The sequence below is a fragment of the Somniosus microcephalus genome, chromosome 33, assembly GCF_052327205.1.
Source record: "Somniosus microcephalus isolate GS21.2 chromosome 33, FLI_Smic_1.0, whole genome shotgun sequence".
Lineage (NCBI taxonomy): Eukaryota > Metazoa > Chordata > Chondrichthyes > Squaliformes > Somniosidae > Somniosus > Somniosus microcephalus.
Window position 1 is genome coordinate 38,677,810 of NC_141019.1, and position 22,428 is coordinate 38,700,237.

At 51.4% G+C, this 22,428-nt stretch overlaps 1 protein-coding gene across 1 annotated transcript; it reads right to left on the bottom strand.

The window, feature by feature from the left end:
• Window positions 1-12,786: 12,786 nt before the first annotated feature.
• Window positions 12,787-22,330, bottom strand: LOC147097197 (coatomer subunit zeta-1-like). The gene is made up of 5 exons (XM_085973071.1): window positions 21,757-22,330; window positions 18,917-18,994; window positions 14,834-14,885; window positions 14,669-14,707; window positions 12,787-13,346 (listed from the first exon to the last, which is right to left on the bottom strand). The coding sequence occupies exons 1-5, from the start codon at window positions 21,807-21,809 to the stop codon at window positions 13,299-13,301; spliced, it is 270 nt and encodes an 89-aa protein (XP_085829197.1). The 5' UTR covers window positions 21,810-22,330; the 3' UTR covers window positions 12,787-13,298.
• Window positions 22,331-22,428: the final 98 nt, after the last annotated feature.

The following is a 22,428-nucleotide window of genomic DNA, read 5'->3' on the forward strand; positions in this document are numbered from 1 at the left end:
AACAAGCTCGTCAGTGTACACTGCGGCTTTTACATCTCGGCACTTGCAGTCTTTGCCAAGCATTTTCAGGGTGCTTAGGAACTCCTCCACCGATTCCCCAGGTCGCTGTGCGCGGGTGGCGAGCAGGTGCCTAGCATACACCTCATTCGTAGGCTGCTGGTAATGCGCCTTTAAGATGTCGCAGGCGGCCAGGTACGTCTCGGCGTCTTGGATGAGGGGGTAAACCCGGTGGCTTACCCAATTCCGCAGAATTCCGAGTCTCATCCTTGCAGCGTCCGTAGCGTCTTTGACGGCTGCGGAATTGTCCAGGAAGAATTCCATACACTCAAACCAGTGTCCGAAGCGTGCTGATGCATCCGGAGCATGTTGATCCAAATCCAAACGTTCGGGTTTCAGGAGTTGATCCATAGTGTTGAAAATAAGTTAATAAAATTGATGTGCCTCAATAATTCCGAGACTCGAAGGTAGCAGAGCAAAACAAGGCTTTTATTAACTTAGAACGAAACACGTAAGCGAGAGAGATGTCGTCCTTCTGGAGATTGGGGCTAGACTGAAAGCTAGCTTACAAACGGGGCCAGGTATGGGTGGAGCCCTACACACAGCACATTCCAGTATACAATACAGCACATTCCAGTACACAATACAATGAGGTCTGGGGGAAGGGAAATGACACTGAAACCGATCTCAGTCACAGGCAGTGATGAATGGAAATATTTCATCACATTACTATCATAAATTTTTACCAAACTTATCAACTCTTCTACACCCTCTTAATGAACTTCTACAGACAGGAGTGATTTGGAAATGGAACGAAGACTGTAAACGTGCCTTCCATAAATGCAAAGACTTAATCACATCCGAAGAAGTTTTGGCTCATTACAACCCATCACTACCAATCAGACTGGCCTGCGATGCATCCCCTTACGGCATAGGAGCAGTATTATCCCATAAATTCCCTGATGGCTCAGAACGGCCGATAGCTTTTGCGTCACGCTCATTAAACTCAGCTGAGCGTAACTATGCCCAAATAGACAGGGAAGCACTCCGCCTGGCATGGGGAGTGAAGAAATTCAACCATTACCTACACGGACAAAAATTTACCTTGTTGACTGGCCATCAACCCCTCATCTCCACATTCAACCCTAAAAAAGGTGTTCCCATTATGACAGCACAAAGGCTACAGAGGTGGTCCCTTTTTCTAGGGGCACACCAATACAACATAGAATACAAAGGGTCAAAACAGCATGGGAATGCTGACGGTTTATCGCACCTACCGTTGCCAACGATAGAAGAGGCACCTACAGTAGACCCAGTAGAGATATTCCACTCTACCATAGTGGAATGTCTACCAGTGACAAATTCTGCCATTGAAAGGGAGACGAGAAATGACCCGACTCTCTCACGGGTCTACGATTTAACAGTGAAGGGATGGCCAGCACATGGCGAACCACTGTTGCCAGCATTCTCGCAAAGAAGAGAACAGCTGTCAGTGTGCCGAGGAACCTTGATGTGTGAATCCAGAGTGGTGATTCCACCCAAACTCCAGGATAAAGTGCTAAAGGAGCTTCACGAGGGGCATCTGGGTGGAGTGAAAATGAAGAACCTAGCTAGGGCGTTTGTATAGTGGCCAGGTATTGATGGAGACATCGAAGACATGACCAAGAGCTGCCTAGGATGCCAGAAGGTCCAAAACACTCCACCACAGGCCCCTCTACATCCATGGGAGTGGCCCTCATCTCCCTGGCAAAGGGTGCACATCGACTTTGCTGGTCCATTTATGGACACAATGTTCTTAATCGCGGTTGATGCACACTCCAAGTGGCCGGAGGTAATAAAGATGTCCTACACCACCACGGAAAAAACCATCACAGTATTAAGGACCATATTTGCCAGGAATGGGCTGCCGGAACAGATATGTTCTGATAATGGACCGCAATTTGTGTCCGAAGAATTCAGAAAGTTCTTAAAAAACAATGGGGTAAAGCACTACACGTCCGCCCCATACCATCCCGCCACCAATGGATTGGCTGAAAGGTTTGTCCAGACCTTCAAGAAGGCCATAAAGGCCATGGGTAATGAAGACATAAAACTTCAGCACAAGGTGGATAACTTCTTATTTGCATACAGGAATGCAACACATATGGTTACCAACCAAACTCCCGCCATGATGTTCTTCAATAGAAACCTAAGATGCCGGCTGGATTTGGTCAAGCCCAACATCAGAAGGGACGTGGAGAACCGGCAGTTTCAAGGCATGAATGAAAGGCCAACTAGGGCCTTCCAGATAGGCCAACAGGTTTTGGCCCGGGGCTACTGTACCGAGAAATGGCAGCCTGGAACTATCTGCACACGACTAGGACCACTGATGTATACCGTGGACATCGGAGAAAGCATAATAAGGCGCCATGCTGACCAAATCATAAAGTCATCCGAAAAGGGACAACCTACACCACCGCTCTATACATCTAACGATGAAGTAGAGATACCCATATCTACCTCCGATCCGGTGATACTGGAACCCGATGAACCCGACACTGGCATTCAAGCCGAATCAGCCTTGCCAGAAGAACCTACTACACCACCAGAAACTACTACACCCCTGAGGCGTTATCCGGACCGAGTCAGGAAGCCTCCTGAGAGACTAACTTATAATTAATTAATTACAGCAATGTATATTATTTTGCATATAACATGTAATTAATAATTACTTAAAATATGATGTACTGGTTAGCTAAAAGGGGAGGAATTGTGGTGTATGTGCCTTTAAGAGCCCCAGGTGTGCGTAATGCCGGTAATTGCCACTTGGGCTATATAAGCCTGTGTATTGTGTATATCCTTTAGAACCCCCCCCCCGCACCCCCCCCCCCCCCACCCCCCCCCAGACTTTGCTTAGTAAATACCTATGAACCAACTCCTGTCTTCAGCGTCTTTATCTACACACGGACACTACAATATTCACCCTCACTCACCAGACTCTGAGACCCTGAATAAATACTGCAGGATATTCACCCCCTCACTCACCAGACTCTGTGAGACCCTGAATAAATACTGCAGGATATTCACCCCCTCACTCACCAGATTCTGTGAGATCCTGAATAAATACTGCAGGCAGACAGAAAGCAAAGAGTTGGAATAAACGGCTCTTTTTCCGAGTGGCAGGCAGTGACTAATGGGGTACCGCTGGGATCGGTCCTTGGACCCCAGCTATTCACAATATATATTAATGATCTGGACGAGGGAACTAGATGTAATATCTCCAAGTTTGCAGATGACACAAAGCTGGGTGGGCGTGTGTGCTGTGAGGAGGATGCCGAGAAACTCCAGTATGATTTGGACAGGTTGGGTGATTGGGCAGAAGCATGGCAGATGCAGTAAAATGTGGATAAATGCGAGGTTATCCACTTTGGTGTCAAAAACAGGAAGGCAGATTATTATCTAAATGGCAATAGATTGGGAGAAGGGGAAGTGCAACGAGACCTGGGCGTCCTTGTGCACCAGTCGCTGAAAGTAAGCATGCAGGTGCAGCAGGCGGTTAAGAAGGCAAATGGTATGTTGGCCTTCGTAGCGAGAGGGTTCGAGTACAGGAACAAGGATGTCTTGCTGCAGTTGTACAGGGCCTTGGTGAGACCACACCTTGAGTATTGTGTGCAGTTTTGGTCGCCTTATCTGAGGAAGGATGTTCTTGCCATGGAAGGGGTGCAGCGAAGATTCACCAGACTGATACCTGGGATGGCAGGAATGACGTATGAGGAGAGATTGGGTCGATTGGGCTTGTACTCGCTGGAGTTTAGAAGAATGAGAGGGGATCTCATTGAAACTTATAAAATTCTAACAGGACTAGACAGACTAGATGCAGGAAGGATATTCCTGATGGTCGGGGAGTCCAGAACCAGGGGTCACAGTCTAAGGATAAGGGGTAAGCCATTTAGGACGGAGATGAGGAGGAATTTCTTCACCCAGAGAGTGGTGAACCTGTGGAATTCTCTACCACAGAAGGCAGTAGAGGCCAATTCATTAAATATATTCAAGAAGGAGTTAGATATATTTCTTGAGGCTAAAGGGATCAAGGGATATGGGGAGAAGGCAGGGACAGGGTACTGAATTTGGATGATCAGCCATGATCTCATTGAATGGCGGAGCAGGCTCGAGGGGCCGAATGGCCGACTCCTGCTCCTATCTTCTATGTTTCTCTGTTTCAGTATTCACCCCCTCACTCACCAGACCCTGTGAGACCCTGAATAAATACTGCAAGATATTCACCCCCTCACATAGAAACATAGAAGATAGGAGCAGGAGTCGGCCATTTGGCCCCTCGAGCCTGCTCCGCCATTCAATGAGACCATGGCTGATCATCCAAATTCAGTACCCTGTCCCTGCCTTCTCCCCAAATTATTTGATCCCTTTAGCCTTAAGAAATATATCTAACTCCTTCTTGAATATATTTAATGAATTGGCCTCAACTGCCTTCTGTGGTAGAGAATTCCACAGGTTCACCACTCTCTGGGTGAAGAAGTTCCTCCTCATCTCTGTCCTAAATGGCTTACCCCTTATCCTTAGACTGTGACCCCTGGTTCTGGACTCCCCGACCATCAGGAATATCCTTCCTGCATCTAGTCTGTCTAGTCCTGTTAGAATTTTATAAGTTTCAATGAGATCCCCTCTCATTCTTCTAAACTCCAGCGAGTACAAGCCCAATCGACCCAATCTCTCCTCATACGTCATTCCTGCCATCCCAGGTATCAGCCTGGTGAATCTTCACTGCACTCCCTCCATGGCAAGAACATTCTTCCTCAGATAAGGCGACCAAAACTGCACACAATACTCAAGGTGTGATCTCACCAAGGCCCTGTACAACTGCAGCAAGACATCCTTGTTCCTCTACTCAAACCCTCTCGCTATGAAGGCCAACATACCATTTGCCTTCTTAACCGCCTGCTGCACCTGCATGCTTACCTTCAGCGACTGGTGCACAAGGACACCCAGGTCTCGTTGAACTTCCTCTTCTCCCAATCTATTGCCGGTCAGATAATAATCTGTCTTCCTGTTTTTGCCACCAAAGTGGATAACCTCGCTTTTATCCACATTATACTGCATCTGCCATGCATCTGCCCAATCACCCAACCTGTCCAAATCATACTGGAGTTTCTCGGCATCCTCCTCACAGCACACATGCCCACCCAGTTTTGTGTCCCATAAGAGAATTTTAAAAATTTCTTTAAAATTCCCCCTCACTCACCGGGGTCTGTGAGAGACCCTGAATAAATACTGCAGTATATTGCAAGCAGTTTCTGGTTTATTCACGTTATGTATCTGACAGAGGGCGAGATCTCGGTCTATTTGTTACGATGGAGTTGTATCTCAGGATTGTCTAAGAATCCCATCAGTCCTGTGAATAACTGGGCGCGTTCAGTCCTCGAGCGAGCTGTTAAATAATTAATTGGCGGCCGATATATCAGGAGATCGCCTGGGACCGGAGTCCGATCAATACTTCCTACTCAGTGCTCTGATCCGGGCCACCATTCACACTCTCCCCTTGGACAGAGTGCCTGAGACCCAGACAGAGAGGGTCGGCCGGGGATTGGAAAGGGGAGAGTCTCACCTCACACTCACACAGACAGACAGACAGACTGACTCTCTCTCACTCTCTCACACACACTCTCTCTCTCACACCCTCACACACACTCTCTCTCTCACACACCCTCTCACACTCTCTCTCTCTCTCACACTCTGTCTCTCACACACCCTCTCTCTCTCACACACACTCTCACACTCCCTCTCTCACACACCCTCTCACACAAACACTCTCTCTCACTCTCTCTCACACACTGTCACACTCTCTCACACTCACACACACTCCCTCACACACATTCACACTCACGCTCTCACACACTCACTCACACACCCACTCTCACACACTCTCACACACACTCTCTCTCACACACTCTCACACACACTCTCTCTCTCACACACCCTCTCACACTCTCTCACACACACTCTCTCTCTCGCACACACTCTCACACTCCCTCTCTCACACACTCTCTCACACAAACACTCACTCTCACACACTGTCACACTCTCTCTCTCACACACACACTCACACACTCTCTCACACACACTCACAGATACACTCTCTGTCACACACTCTCACACACACTCTCTCTCTCACACACTCGCTCTCTCTCTCACACTCTCTCACCTCTCTGAGGGAGCCCCGCGCTGTCGGAGTGGCAGTACTGACGGAGTGCCGCACTGTCGGAGGGGCAGTACTGAGGGAGCGCCGCACTGTCGGAGGGGCAGTACTGAGGGAGCGCCGCACTGTCGGAGGGGCGGTACTGAGGGAGCGCCGCACTGTCGGAGGGGCAGTACTGAGGGAGCGCCGCACTGTCGGAGGGGCAGTACTGAGGGAGCGCCGCACTGTCGGAGGGGCAGTACTGAGGGAGCGCCACACTGTCGGAGGAGCAGTACTGAGGGAGCGCTGCACTGTCGGAGGGGCGGTACTGAGGGAGTGCTGCACTGTCGGAGGGGCAGTGCTGAGGGAGCGCCGCACTGTCGGAGGGGCAGTACTGAGGGAGCACCGCACTGTCAGAGGGGCAGTACTGAAGGAGCAGTGCACTGTCGGAGGGGCAGTGCTGAGGGAGCGCCGTACTGTCGGAAGGGCAATACCGAGGGAGCACCGCACTGTCGGAGGGGCGGTACTGAGGGAGCGCTGCACTGTCGGAGGTGCAATACTGAGGGAGCACCGCACTGTCGGAGGGGCAGTGCTGAGGGAGCGCCACACTGTCGGAGGGGCAGTACTGAGGGAGCGCCGCACTGTCGGAGGGTCAGTACTGAGGGAGCGCTGCACTGTCGGTGGTGCAATACTGAGGGAGCGCTGCACTGTCGGAGGGGCAGTACTGAGGGAGCGCCGCACTGTCGGAGGTGCCGTCTTTCGGATGAGACATTAAACCGAGGTCTCGTCTGCCCTCTCAGGTGGAAGTAAAAGATCCCACGGCCACTATTTCGAAGAAGAGCAGGGGGGGGGGCGGTGGGGAGTTCTCCCCGGTGTCCAGGGGCCAATATTTATCCCGCAGTCAACATCACTAAAAAACAGATGATCCGGTCATTGTTGCATTGCTGTCTGTGGGAGCTTGCTGTGCGCAAATTGGCTGCCGTGTTTCCCACATTACAACAGCGACAGCGACGACAGTTCACAAAGGTAATTCATTGGCTGTGAAAGCGCTTTGGGATGATCTGAGGCGGTGAAAGACGCCAGAGAAATGAGAATCTTTCTTTTTTTTCCAAAAGAGTTGCAGCTGACGGGAATCACCACCGGATGGAGACAGACACCACGTCACTGCTGGGACCACAGCAGAGAATTCTCCCCCGCATCTCTCACTCTCTCCGCTCGGCTGGCTCTGCCCTCGTCGCTTCCTCACCCTTCTTCATTCCCTCTGGTCCACCTCCCCTTTCTCCTGAAGGTGCTGGCCCCTCAGCTGGGACGGTTACGGGGTCCCTTGCGCACAGGGTCCGAGCAACCTGTCCTGTTAGCCCCGGGTAACATTCTAGCAATACTGCGCTGCCCTCCCCACCCCTCAAACAACATCAGTTTGCATTTATATGGCGCCTCTAACGGGGTAAAACACCCGCCCCCCCCCAAGGGTGCTTCACAGGAGCGTAAATCAGACAAAATTTGACACCGAGCCACATAAGGAGATATTAGGACAGGCGACCACAAGCTTGGTCGAAGAGGTAAGTTTTAACGAGCGTGTTAAAATTTGTGGGGATACATATTGGCCTCATGACACCGGGGCGAATTCCTCTTGTTTTTCTTTGAAATAGAAAAATTCTGACAGTGCGGCGCTCCCTCAGTACTGCCCCTCCGACAGTGCGGCGCTCCCTCAGTACTGCCCCTCCGACAGTGCGGCGCTCCCTCAGTACTGCCTCTCCGACAGTGCGGTGCTCCCTCAGTACTGCCCCTCCGACAGTGCGGCGCTCCCTCAGTACTGCCCCGCAGACAGTGCAGCGCTCCCTCAGTACTGCCCCTCCGACAGTGCGGCGCTCCCTCAGTACCGCCCCTCCGACAGTGCGGCGCTCCCTCAGTACCGCCCCTCCGACAGTGCGGCGCTCCCTCAGTACCGCCCCTCCGACAGTGCGGCGCTCCCTCAGTACCGCCCCTCCGACAGTGCGGCGCTCCCTCAGTACCGCCCCTCCGACAGTGCGGCGCTCCCTCAGTACCGCCCCTCCGACAGTGCGGCGCTCCCTCAGTACCGCCCCTCCGACAGTGCGGCGCTCCCTCAGTACCGCCCCTCCGACAGTGCGGCGCTCCCTCAGTACCGCCCCTCCGACAGTGCGGCGCTCCCTCAGTACCGCCCCTCCGACAGTGCGGCGCTCCCTCAGTACCGCCCCTCCGACAGTGCGGCGCTCCCTCAGTACCGCCCCTCCGACAGTGCGGCGCTCCCTCAGTACCGCCCCTCCGACAGTGCGGCGCTCCCTCAGTACCGCCCCTCCGACAGTGCGGCGCTCCCTCAGTACCGCCCCTCCGACAGTGCGGCGCTCCCTCAGTACCGCCCCTCTGACAGTGCGGTGCTCCCTCAGTACAGCCCGTCCGACAGTGCGGCGCTCCCTCAGTACTGCCCCTCTGACAGTGCGGTGCTCCCTCAGTACTGCCCCTCCGACAGGGCGGCGCTCCTTCGGTACAGTGGCTACACTTCAAAAGTACTTAATTGACTGCAAAGCGCTCTGCGACGTCCTCATTTCGTGAAAAGCGCTGTAGCAGATGCAAGTTTTTCTTTCAGTGTGTATATCACCTTGAACGTCATAAAACATTCCACAGACGGTGCACTTATCAAACCTCAGAATTCAACAATCAGCTGACAGCATTGCTGTTAATGTGTGTGGATTCTCCAGTAAACTCGCACGGTGTTGCTGTTAAGTGACTGCTCCTTTATTGTCAATAATAATCATCGTATGCTTAATAAATCTGTTGATGCCTGTCTAGCCTGGTGTTCTGTTTGACCCCGAGATGAGCTTACGACCACCTATTGGATTCATCTCCAAAACCGCCTACATTCCACCCTCCGTAAACTTCAGCTCGTCCAGACTGCCCATTATCTTGACTTGCACCGAGTCCCATTCACTCATCGCCCCTCCCTGTACTCGCTGACCTACAGACTCCCGGTCCAGCAACCCCTCGATTTTAAAATTCTCATCCTCCTGTTCAAATCCCTCCCTATCTCTGTAACCTCCTCCAGCCCCGACAACCCTCCCTATCTCTGTAACCTCCTCCAGTCCCTACAACACTCCCTATCTCTGTAACCTCCTCCAGCCCCTACATCTCTGTAACCTCCTCCAGCCCCCTACAACCCTCCCTATCTCTGTAACCTCCTCCAGCCCCGACAACCCTCCCTATCTCTGTAACCTCCTCTAGCCCCTACAACCCTCCCCATCTCTGTAACCTCCTCTAGCCCCTACAACCCTCCCTATCTCTGTAACCTCCTCCAGGCCCCAGAACCCTCCCTATCTCTGTAACCTCCTCCAGCCCCCACAACCCTCCCTCTCTAACCTCCTCCAGCCCCTACAACCTTCATCTCTGTAACCTCCTCCAGTCCCTACAACCCTCCCTATCTCTGTAACCTCCTCCAGCCCGTACAATCCTCCCTATCTCTGTAACCTTCTCCAGCCCCCTACAACCCTCCCTATCTCTATAACCTCCTCCAGCCCCCTACAACCCTCCCTATCTCTGTAACCTCCTCTAGCCCCTACAACCCTCCCTATCTCTGTAACCTCCTCCAGCCCCTACAACCCTCCCTATCTCTGTAACCTCCTCCAGCCCCTACAATCCTCCCTATCTCTGTAACCTCCTCCAGCCCCTACAACCCTCCCTATCTCTGTAACCTCCTCCAGCCCCCTACAACCCTATCTCTGTAACCTCCTCCAGCCCACTACAACCCTCCCTATCTCTGTAACCTCCTCTAGCCCCCTACAACCCTCCCTATCTCTGTAACCTCCTCCAGCCCCAACCCTCCCTATCTCTGTAAGCTCCTCCAGCCCTCCCTATCTCTGTAACCTCCTCCAGCCCCCTACAACCCTATCTCTGTAACCTCCTCCAGCCCCTACAACCCTCCCTATCTCTGTAACCTCCTCCAGCCCCTACAACCCTCCCTATGTCTGTAACCTCCTCCAGCCCCTACAACCCTCCAAGATCTCTGTGCTCCTCCAATTCTGGCCTCTTGCTCATCCCCCTAATTTCCATCACTCCACCATTGGCGGCCGTGTCTTCAGCCGCTTGGGCCCCGAGCTCAGGAATTCCCTCCCTAAATCTCTCCGCTTCTCTCTCCTCCTCCTTTAAGACGCGCCTTAAAACCTGCTGGTCATCTGTCCTGCTAGCGCCTTATCTGGCTCAGTGTCAAAAATGCTGTTATTGATAACGCTCTTGCTTCAGCGGCTTGGGATGTTTGACTACATTAAGTGCACTATATAACTTCAAGTTTGGTTACCTGTCAGCCCTATCATTTTGAGGAGCATCTTAGAAACAGGTTTCTATTAAACTTGTATAGAACCTTGGTTAGACCACACTGGGAGCACTGTGCACAGTTCTGGTCTCCGTATACCTTGGTTAGACCACACTTGGAGCACCGTGCACAGTTCTGGTCTCCGTATACCTGGGTTAGACCACACTTGGAGCACTGTGCAGAGTTCTGGTCTCCGTATACCTTGGTTAGACCACACTTGGAGCACCGTGCACAGTTCTGGTCTCCGTATACCTTGGTTAGACCACACTGGGAGCACCGTGCACAGTTCTGGTCTCCGTATACCTTGGTTAGACCACACTGGGAGCACTGTGCACAGTTCTGGTCTCCGTATACCTTGGTTAGACCACACTGGGAGCACTGTGCACAGTCCTGGTCTCCATATACCTTGGTTAGACCACACTTGGCGCACCATGCACAGTTCTGGTCTCCATACACCTTGGTTAGACCACACTTGGAGCACTGTGCACAGTTCTGGTCTCTATACCTTGGTTAGACCACACTTGGAGCATTGTGAATAGTTCTGCTCTCCATATTACAAAAACGATAGAGGCACTGGAGAAGGGGCAAAAAAGATTTACAAGTATGATAACCAGAACCGAGAGCTTTGTATCAGGAAAGATTGAACAGGCTGGGGCTCTTTTCTCTAGAAAAGAGAAGGCTGAGGGGTGACCTGATGGAGGTCTTTAAAATTATGAAGGGGGTTCGATAGGGTAGACGTAGAGATGTTTCCACTTGCAGGGGAGACCAGAACTAGGGGCCATCAATATAAGATAGTCACTAATAAATCCAATGGGGAATTCAGGAGAAACTTCTTTACTCAGAGTGGTGAGATTGTGGAACTCACTAACACGGAGTGGTTGAGGTGAATCGGATCAATGTATTTAAGGGGGAAGCTGGATAAACACGAGGGAGAAAGGAATAGAAGGATATGGCGATAGGGCGAGATGGAGTAGGGGTGAGGAGGCTCCAGTGGAGCAGAAACACCGGCACGGATCAGTTGGGGCGAATGGCCTGTTTCTGCGCTGCGAATACTTTGTAAAATGAGAACATTCACCATCTGAACCAACACTACTCATCTCCACCCTTACCTACCCCCAACGCCAACCATTCCTTTACTGGCCTCCCAAACCGACGAGACACACAACGTGCCGAGAGGGAGCCCGGGTAACACTTTACGAGCCGCTCTTGCGAGATTCCCCACTCGCCCAAGAGAAGCAGCAACACCCAGGCAGAATCATACCGCGCAGGAGGCTGTTCGGCCCGTCGTGCCTGTTCCTGGCTCTTTGAATGAGCTCTCCAATTAGTCCCACTCTCTCCGCACCCCCCCTGTTCTTTCCCCCGTAGCCCTGTGAATTTTTCCCCTTCTAAGTATTTATCCAAGTCCCCCTTTTGAAAGTTACTATTGAATCTGCTCCCACCGCCCTTTCAGGCAGCGCGTTCCAGATCACAACAACTCGCTGCGTAAAAAACACTCTCATCTCCCCCTCTGGTTCTTTTGCCGATTATCTTAAATCTGTGTCCTCTGGTTACCGACCCTCCTGCCACTGGAAACAGTTTCTCCTTATTTACTCGATCAAAACCCCTTGTAATTATGAACGCCTCTATTAAATCTCCCCTTAACCTTCTCTGCTCCAAGGAGAACAACCCCAGCTTCTCCAGTCTCTCCGCATCACTGAAGTCCCTCATCCCCTGGTACCATTCTGGTCAATCTCCCCCTTAACCTTCTCTGCTCTAAGGAGAATGACCTCAGCTTCTCCAGTCTCTCCACGTCACTGAAGTCCCTCATCCCCTGGTACCATTCTGGTCAATCTCCTCCTTAACCTTCTCTGCTCTAAGGAGAACAACCCCAGCTTCTCCAGTCTCTCCGCGTAACTGAAGTCCCTCATCCCCTGGTACCATTCTGGTCAATCTCCCCTTAACCTTCTCTGCTCCAAGGAGAACAACCCCAGCTTCTCCAGTCTCTCCGCATCACTGAAGTCCCTCATCCCCTGGTACCATTCTGGTCAATCTCCCCCTTAACCTTCTCTGCTCTAAGGAGAACAATCCCAGCTTCTCCAGTCTCTCCACGTCACTGAAGTCCCTCATCCCCTGGTACCATTTTGGTCAATCTCCCCCTTAACCTTCTCTGCTCTAAGAAGAACAATCCCAGCTTCTCCAGTCTCTACCCACAACTGCAGTCCCTCATCCCCTGCTACCATTCTGGTCAATCTCCTCCGCACCCTCTCCCCGGCCCTGACAGTCGGTGAGGAAGAGACATAAAGACAGACACTTGGAACACAGATCGACGGGATGATTTATTACCACCGACGGAAGTGCGAGGGGGAGATTCAATTTAATACAGACAAGAGTCACCAGACTAAACAGGGTGGAGGGGGGTCGAATCGGCCTCTCGACAGCAGAGCGGAGTGGATGGAGGGAGCTGTGTTTTGTTTCCGAATGTTCCAGATCTCCGGTGAAGGTTCTGTTCACAGATGCTGCCCCGCTCCCTCCCAGTTGCCCGAACGACGCACTTTGACCGCCCCCCCCCACCCAAGCTGTTCAGGTAGAGTTAAGACACCAGCCCCTGAGGGGAGCCTTCCTCGAGGACCGGTTTGGAAAGTGGAGATGCATTGGCAATCCCCGGTTTCAGTGCACGATTACGGGAAAGGTTGGTCCCGTGACCAGGATTGCGCGGACCGACAGGCGGGGCCGCGCGCCGCCCCGTCAGCCGCGTGGAGGAGGACAGTCACAGTAAGGTCGTCGAGCGTCGCAGGAACGTCGCAGGAGAGGAATGTCGGACGGGCGTTACTATCGCAGCAGCGACCACTTAATCTGCTCTTTCGCTGATTGTAGTACCTGGGGGAGGGGAGGGGAGGGGAGAAGAAATATTCATCAATCAATATCCAGACAAGGCAGTACAGGCCAGGGAGAGAGGGGGCACGAGCGAGCGAGGGGGAGAGCGAGCAAGAAACATAGAAGATAGGAGTAGGCCATTCGGCCCCCCGAGCCTGCTCCGCCATTCAATGAGATCATGGTTGATCATCCAAATTCAGTGCCCTGTCCCTGCCTTCTCCCCATATCCCTTGATCCCTTTAGCCTTAAGAAATATATCCAACTCCTTCTTGAATATATTTAATGAATTGGCCTCCACTGCCTTCTGTGGTAGAGAATTCCACAGGTTCACCACTCTCTGGGTGAAGAAATTCCTCCTCATCTCAGTCCTAAATGGCTTACCCCTTATCCTTAGACTGTGACCCCTGGTTCTGGGCTCCCCCGCCATCGGGAACATCCTTCCTGCATCTAGTCTGTCTAGTCCTGTTAGAATTTTATAAGTTTCAATGAGATCCCCTCTCATTCTTCTAAACTCCAGCGAGTATAAGCCCAATCAAACCAATCTCTCCTCATACGTCATTCTTGCCATCCCAGGTATCAGCCTGGTGAATCTTCGCTGCACTCCTTCCATGGCAAGAACATCCTTCCTCAGATAAGGTGACAAAAACTGCACACAATACTCAAGGTGTGGTCTCACCAAGGCCCTGTACAACTGCAGCAAGACATCCTTGTTCCTGTACTCAAACCCTCTCGCTACGAAGGCCAACATACCATTTGCCTTCTTAACTGCCTGCTGCACCTGCATGCTTACCTTCAGCGACTGGTACACAAGGACACCCAGGTCTCGTTGCACTTCCCCCTTCTCCCAATCTATTGCCGTTCAGATAATCTGCCTTCCTGTTTTTGCCACCAAAGTAGATAACCTCGCATTGATCCACATTATACTGCATTTGCCATGCATCTGCCCAATCACCCAACCTTTCCAAATCATACTGGAGTTTCTCGGCATCCTCCTCACAGCACACACGCCCACCCAGCTTTGTGTCATCTGCAAACTTGGAGATATTACATCTAGTTCCCTCGTCTAGATCGAGAGAGGGGGTGAGCGAGCGAAAAGGGCCGAGCGAGCGAGAGAGAGGGCATGAGAGATACGTAATGTGAGAGAGGGGTTAGAGGGATAACACCTCCGTAACTCGCTCAGATGGTGCCTGGGCCATTCCTGCTCCGTGTTTGGGAGTCAGTCACACACCGCGTGAGGTTCGTACCCACTGAGCCATCAGGGAAGTCGGGGGGGGGGAAAAGAGAGAAATGAAGAGTGGACACAGTTTTCTTAATTTCAGATTTACCTGTGCCACTGTTTGCTCCGTTAGAGGGACATCATCAGCCTGCAAAACACACAAATAGATAAGAGTCAAGTGTGGCACACTTGGGAGGGCCCCAACCCTGAGAAAACCTCGCTCTCAGGCGCAGACAGACAGACAGAGGCGCACGCACACACACACAGACCTTACCCTTAGCGCCACTCTCTGCACCACCTGCTGTGGGTCGCTCTCCAGAATGACCCTGCGAAGGGAAAGGTATTTTCGTTAGCGGGCTTTAAATAACCCGTCAGACACGTCAACATCAATTCAATTCAAATCGCTTTATTGGCATGACAAGGTACATCTTATGTTGCCAAAGCACCGAAAAAAACATTTATGGTTGAACACAAACGCAGATCTATCCATACAGTGTATAAACAGATATATCCCTGTGTGTATAAATATACACTCATATAATATGTATATACTCTTTTCTTAGATTTAATGGTTGTCCCTCTGCTTAGGGCAAGCTGTAACATAGTTTGCCACTAAGGTTATGCAATTTCTCTGTTCCCCTAGTAGGTATGGGAGTTTTTGGTCGTCATTCAAATTTTTGAATTCCGGGCATATTTTTGTGAATTTTGGGTAGAAATTCCCCCTTATGCTCTGATATTTTCCACAAGCTGTGAGGAAGTGCATCTCTGTCTCCACCACTCCCTGACTGCAGTGACAGCATATCCTGTCCTCTCTTGGCAGACAGGTCTGTCTGTGTCTGCCTTTTTCGATCGCCAGGCTATGCTCACTAAGTCTGTACATAGTCAAGGTTTTTCTCAGTTTGCTATCCTTTACCGTGTTCAGGTATTCAGCCATGTTGTATTGTCTGTTTAGGGCCAAGTAGCAATTGAGTTTGTTTTGGGTTTTTGTTGTTTCTGCCCAATATGTCAGGTATTTTTCCTTTTGCTTAGTGACAATTGTGTTGGGTCGAATTCTTTGTGTTACGATGTCACTGTCCTGGGGCTGGTTATTATTAGTAGTGTTTAGTAGTTACTTCACTGAGTCCCAGGACTAGTTGACTGAGGGTATTCTTCTTTATGATCCTCTCTTGGCATTTCAGGGCTTCGTAATGATAGCAGTGGGGGTTGCTCATTTTTAGATTTTTCCAAAATTTGGTGGCTCTTTTTTGGATAGTAATTAGTAGTGGATATTGGCCTAGTTCTGCCCTGCATGCATTGTTTGCGGTTTTCCTCCCAGTCCGGAGGATACTTTTACAGAATTCTGCATGTAGGATCTCAATTGGGTGTTTGTCCCATTTTGCAAATTCTTCTTGTGTTAGCGGTCCCCACACCTCACTGCCATAGAGTGCAATTGGTTCAATTACTGATTTAAAAATTTTGAGCCAAATGCCAATTGGAATTTCTATTTGGATTGATTTTTTTAATGGCATAGAAAGCCCTTCTTGCTTTCTCTTTCAGTTCATTCACAGCCAGATGAAAATTTCCCGTAGAACTGATTTTTAAGCCTAAGTATGTGTAGTTTGTAGTTTGTTCAATTTTATTTGTTCCTAGTGTGAAATTTATTCTGGGTCCCTGATGTCTGGATTTTTGCTGGAACACAAGGACTTTGGTTTTTTGGGGGTTTATTGTCAGGGCCCAGGTCTGACAGAACAACTCTAGCAGATCCAGGTTCTGCTGTAGACTACCTGGAATAAGTATCGATCCCCGCTCACCCCGCCCCCACCCACCACCGCTTTCCCCTCCAGTGTGGAGTCAGCACCTGGAGTAAAAAAAGGGGTTGGAAGTGACGCTACCGTTTATATAAAGCTCTGGTCGGACCAGGTCTGGAGTGACTGCATTCAGTTCCGTGCCCCGCACCTCAGGAAACATATATGGGTGTAGCACAGATTCACCAGAATGATACCCTGGGGGCTAAAAGGGGTTAAATTGCGAGGACAGGTTGCACAGGCTAGGCTCGTGTTCCCTCGAGTTTAGAAGATTAAGGGGGATGATCAGATCGAGGTGTTTAAAGGATTTATCGGGTAGATTTGTAAAAATTCGTTCCTGGGATGTGGGCGTCGCAGGCAAGGCCAGCATTTATTGCCCATCCCTAGTCGCCCCTTGAGAAGGTGGTGGTGAGCCGCCGCCTTGAACTGCTGCAGTCCGTGTGGTGAAGGTACTCCCACAGTGCTGTTAGGGAGGGAGTTCCAGGATTTTGACCCAGCGACGAAGAAGGAACGGCCGATATATTTCCAAGTCGGGATGGTGTGTGTGATTCGGAGGTGGAACTTGGAGGTGGTGGTGTTCCCATGCGCCTGCTGCCCTTGTCCTTCTAGGTGGAAGAGGTCGCGGGTTGGGGAGGTGCTGCCGAAGAAGCCTTGGCGAGTTACTGCAGTGCATCTTGTAGATGGTGCACACTGCAGCCACGGTACGCCGGTGGTGGAGGGAGTGAATGTTTAAGGTGGTGGATGGGGTGCCGAGCAAGCGGGCTGCTTTGTCCTGGATGGTATCGAGCTTCTTGAGTGTTGTTGGAGCTGCACTCATCCAGGCAAGTGGAGAGTATTCCATCACACTCCTGACTTGTGCCTTGTAGATGGTGGATAGGCTTTGGGGAGTCAGGAGGTGAGACACTCTCTGCAGAATACCCAGCCTCTGACCTGCTCTTGTTGCCACAGTATTTATGTGGCTGGTCCAGTTAAGTTTCTGGTCAATGGTGACCCCCAGGATGTTGATGGTGGGGGATTCGGCGATGGTAATGCCGTTGAATGTCAAGGGCGGTGGTTAGACTCTCGCTTGTTGGAGATAGTCATTGCCCGGCACTTGTGTGGCGTGAATGTTACCTGCCACTTATCAGCCCAAGGCTGAATGTTGTCCAGGTCTTGTTGCATGCGGGCATGGACTGCTTCAATATCTGAGGAGTTGCGAATGGCGCTGAACACTGTGCAGTCATCAGCGAACATCCCCATTTCTGACCTTATGTTGGGGGGGGGGGGGGGGGAAGGTCATTAATGAAGCAGCTGAAGATGGCTGGGCCTAGGACACTGCCCTGAAAAACTCCTGCAGCGATGTCCTGGGGTTGTGATGATTGACCTCCAACCACCACAACCATCTTTCCTTTGTGCTAGGTCGAGAGAAACTATTTCCTCTGGCTGGTGGAGTCCAGAACAAGGGGGCGTAACCTTAAAATTAGAGCCAGGCTGTTCAGGGGTGATGTCAGGAAGCACTTTTTCTACAAAAAGGGTGGTGGAAATCTGGAACTCTCTCCCCCCCAAAAAGCTGTGGAGGCTGGGGGTCAATTGAAAATTTTGAAAAGGAGGTTGATAGATTTTTGTTGGGGAAGGGTATCAAGGGTTACTGACCAAGGCGGGTAAACGAGAGTTTAGATACAGATCAGCCCCGATCGGATTGAATGGCAGAACAGGCTCAAGGGGCTGAATGGTCTCCTCCTGCTCCTAATGTAACAGGATCAAGGGGCTGAATGGCCTCCTCCTGTTCCTAATGTAACAGGCTCGAGGGCGGCTGAATGGCCTCCTCCTGTTCCTAATGTAACAGGCTCGAGGGGCTGAATGGCCTCCTCCTGTTCCTAATGTAACAGGCTCGAGGGGGCTGAATGGCCTCCTCCTGTTCCTAATGTAACAGGATCGAGGGGCTGAATGCCCTCCTCCTGTTACTAATGTAACAGGCTCGAGGGGCTGAATGGCCTCCTCCTGTTCCTAATGTAACAAGCTCGAGGGCGGCTGAATGGCCTCCTCCTGTTCCTAATGTAACAGGCTCGAGGGGGCTGAATGCCCTCCTCCTGTTCCTAATGTAACAGGCTCGATGGGGGCTGAATGGCCTCCTCCTGTTCCTAATGTAACAGGCTCGAGGGGGCTGAATGGCCTCCTCCTGTTCCTAATGTAACAGGCTCGAGGGGGCTGAATGGCCTCCTCCTCTTCCTAATGTAACAGGCTCGAGGGGCTGAATGGCTTCCTCCTGTTCCTAATGTAACAGGCTCGAGGGGCTGAATGGCCTCCTCCTCTTCCTAATGTAACAGGCTCGAGGGGGCTGAATGGCCTCCTCCTGTTCCTAATGTAACAGGTTCGAAGGGGGCTGAATGGCCTCCTCCTGTTCCTAATGTAACAGGTTCAAGGGGGCTGAATGGCCTCCTCCTGTTCCTAATGTAACAGGTTCAAGGGGGCTGAATGGCCTCCTCCTGTTCCTAATGTAACAGGCTCGAGGGGCTGAATGAATGGCCTCCTCCTGTTCCTATGCTGTAGGGGAGGGTGGGAGGAAGACAGACAGACATTCTTCAGGTACTTACCCCCCATCTACAATCTCATCGATGGCCAGGAACAACCCTTCCATATTGTCCAGCAATGTCCTTTTCTCCACATTCTTCCTGGAAGCAAAAAGCTTGTGGAACAGAATGTACGGTACATAAACAAGACCATTCGGCACAGCGACTCCAACAGGCTGTTCCTAGTAGGGGTGCACTGGAGGGGCAGTCAGTACCCAGCAGGACCTCAAGAACTTTTATTTATACCGCGCCTTTAACGTAGTAAAACTTCCCAAGGCGCTTCACAGGCACGATTATCAAACAAAATTCCACACCGAGTTACATAAGGAGATACCAGGACAGGCGTCCAAAAGCTTGGTCGAAGAGGGAGGTTTTAAGGAGCGTCTTAAAGGAGGAGAGAGTGAGAGAGGCGGAGGGGTTTAGGGAGGGAATTCCAGAGCTTAGGGCCCAGGCGGCTGAAGGCACAGCCGACAATGGTGGTGCGATGCTCAAGAGGGTAGAATTGTAGGAGCGCAGAGATCTGGGAGAGTTGTAGGGAGCTGGAGGAGGTTACAGAGATAGGGAGGGTTGTAGGGGCTGGAGGAGGTTACAGAGATAGGGAGAGTTGTAGGGGCTGGAGGAGGTTACAGAGAGAGGGAGAGTTGTAGGGGCTGGAGGAGGTTACAGAGACAGGGAGGGTTGTAGGGGCTGGAGGAGGTTACAGAGAGGGAGGGCTGTAGGGGGCTGGAGGAGGTTAGAGAGAGAGGGAGGGCTGTAGGAGGTTACAGAGATGGGGGGGTTGTAGTGGCTGGAGGAGGTTACAGAGATAGGGAGAGTTGTAGGGGCTGGAGGGGGTTACAGAGATAGGGAGGGTTGTAGGGGCTGGAGGAGGTTACAGAGAGAGGGAGGGCTGTAGGGGGCTGGAGGAGGTTCGAGAGAGAGGGAGGGCTGTAGGAGGTTACAGAGATGGGGGGGGTTGTAGGGGCTGGAGGAGGTTACAGAGATAGGGAGGGTTGTAGGGGCTGGAGGAGGTTACAGAGATAGGGAGGGTTGTAGGGGTTGTAGGAGGTTACAGAGATAGGGAAGGTTGTTGGAGGTTACAGAGATAGGGAGGGTTGTAGGGGGCTGGAGGAGGTTACAGAGATAGGGAGGGTTGTAGGGGCTGGAGGAGGTTACAGAGATAGGGAGGGTTGTCGGGGCTGGAGGAGGTTAGAGAGATAAGGAGGGTTGTAGGGGGCTGGAGGAGGTTACAGAGATAGGGAGGGTTGTAGGGGCTGGAGGAGGTTACAGAGATAGGGAGGGGAGCGAGGAGGCCATGGAGGGATTGAAAACGAGGATGAGAAAATTTTTTAATCGAAGCGTTGCCGGACCGGGAGCCAGTGTGGGTCAGCGAGCACAGGGGGGGGGGGGGGGGGGGGGGGTGATGGGCGAACGGGACTCGGTGCGAGTTAGGACACGGGGAGGCAGCAGAGCTTTGGGCGAGAAGTTTACGGAGGACAGCACTGGAGGAAGGTGCTGCTCGCAGCAGAGCAAGGGGGGGTTGGAGTATAAGAGTGAGGAAGTCTTGCTACAATTACACAGGGCTTTGGTGAGACCACCCCTGGAATACGGTGCATAGTTTTGGTCTCCTTATCTAAAGAAGAATATACCTGCCTTGGAGTCGGTGCAACGAAGGTGCACTAGATTGATTCCTGGGAGGGGGCAGAGATTTGGCAGATGCAATATAATGCTGGAAAGTGTGAGGTTATGCACTTTGGCAGAAAAAATCAAAGAGCAAGTTATTATCTAAATGGAGAGAAACTGCAAAGTGCTACAGTACAAAGGGATCTGGGGGTCCTGGTGCATGAAACACAGGTTAGTATGCAGGTGCAGCAGGTGATCAGGAAGGCCAATGGAATCTTGGCTTTTATTGCGAGGGGGATGGAGTATAAAAGCAGGGAAGTCTTGCCGCAGTTATACAGGGTACTGGTGAGGCCACACCTGGAATACTGCGTGCAGTTTTGGTTTCCATATTTAAGAAAAGATATACTTGCTCTCGAGGCAGTTCAGAGAAGGTTCACTCGGTTGATTCCGGAGATGAGGGGGTTGACGTATGAGGAAAGGTTGAGTAGGTTCGGCCTCTACTCATTGGAGTTCAGAAGAACGAGAGGCGATCTTATCGAAACATATAAGATTGTGAGGGGGCTTGATCGGGTGGATGCGGGGAGGATGTTTCCACTGATGGGTGAGACTAGAACTAGGGGGCATAATCTTAGAATAAGGGGCTGCCCTTTCGAAACTGAGATGAGGAGGAACTTCTTCACTCAGAGGGTCGTAAATCTATGGAATTTGCTACCCCAGAGAGCTGTGGAAGCTGCAACATTAAATAAATTTAAAACAGAGATAAACAGTTTCCTAGCTGATAAGGGAATTAGGGGTTACGGGGAGAGGGCAGGGAAGTGGACGTGAGTCTAGGTTCAGATCAGCCATGATCCTATTGAATGGCGGAGCAGGCCCAAGGGGCCGTATGGCCTACTCCTGCTGCTTATGTTCTTACGAGAGGGTTGTCCTATGAGGAGAGATTGAGCGGATACTCTCTGGAGTTTAGAAGAATGAGAGGTGATCTCATAGAAACATACAAGATTCTGAGGGGGATTGACAGGGTAGATGCCGAGAGGCTGTTTCCCCCTGGCTGGGGAGTCTAGAACCAGGGGTCACAGTCTCAGGATAAGGGGTCGGCCATTTAGGACTGAGATGAGAAGGAATTTCTTCACTCCGAGGGCGGTGAATCTTTGGAATTCTCTGCCCCAGAGGGCTGTGGAGGCTCAGTCTTTGAGTATATTCAAGGCCAAGATCGATAGATTTTTGGAAACAGAAAGCTCCAGACACTCCAACGGAAGTCTTACCTCAACATCTGACTGAGTGAATCGAACAGGCAATTTAACACGGCCACCAGCATCAACTGTGGGGAGAGAGAACAACATTCACAACACTGCACACTTCCAAATTCAGCTTAGCACAGTACAGAACGTGCATTTGTACAGTGCCGTCACAAACTCGCGATGTCCCAAAGTGCTTTCACAGCCAATAAAGTACTTTTTTCGAAGTGTGGTCACTGTTGTAATGCAGGAAACGTGGCAGCCAATTTGCGCACAGCAAGCTCCCACAAACAGCAATGTGATAAATGACCAGATCATGTTTTTTTTTTTTTTTTTTTTAAGCGATGTTGGTCGAAGGACCAATATGGGCCCCAGGACGCCAGGGAGAACTGCCCTACCGTTGTTCAAAATAACGGCTGCAGGATCTTTTACATCCACGCAAGAGGGCAGACGGGTCATCGGTTTAACATCTAGTCCAAAAGTTAGCCCCTCAGACAGCGCGGCGCTCCCTCTGTACTGCCCCTCCGACAGTGCGGCTCTCTCAGTACTGCCCCTCCGACAGTGCGGCACTCCCTCAGTACCGCCCCTCCGACAGTGCGGCTCTCTCAGTACCGCCCCTCCAACATTGCGGCGCTCCCTCAGTACTGCCCCTCCGACAGTGCGGCACTCCCTCAGTACTGCCCCTCCGACAGTGCGGCG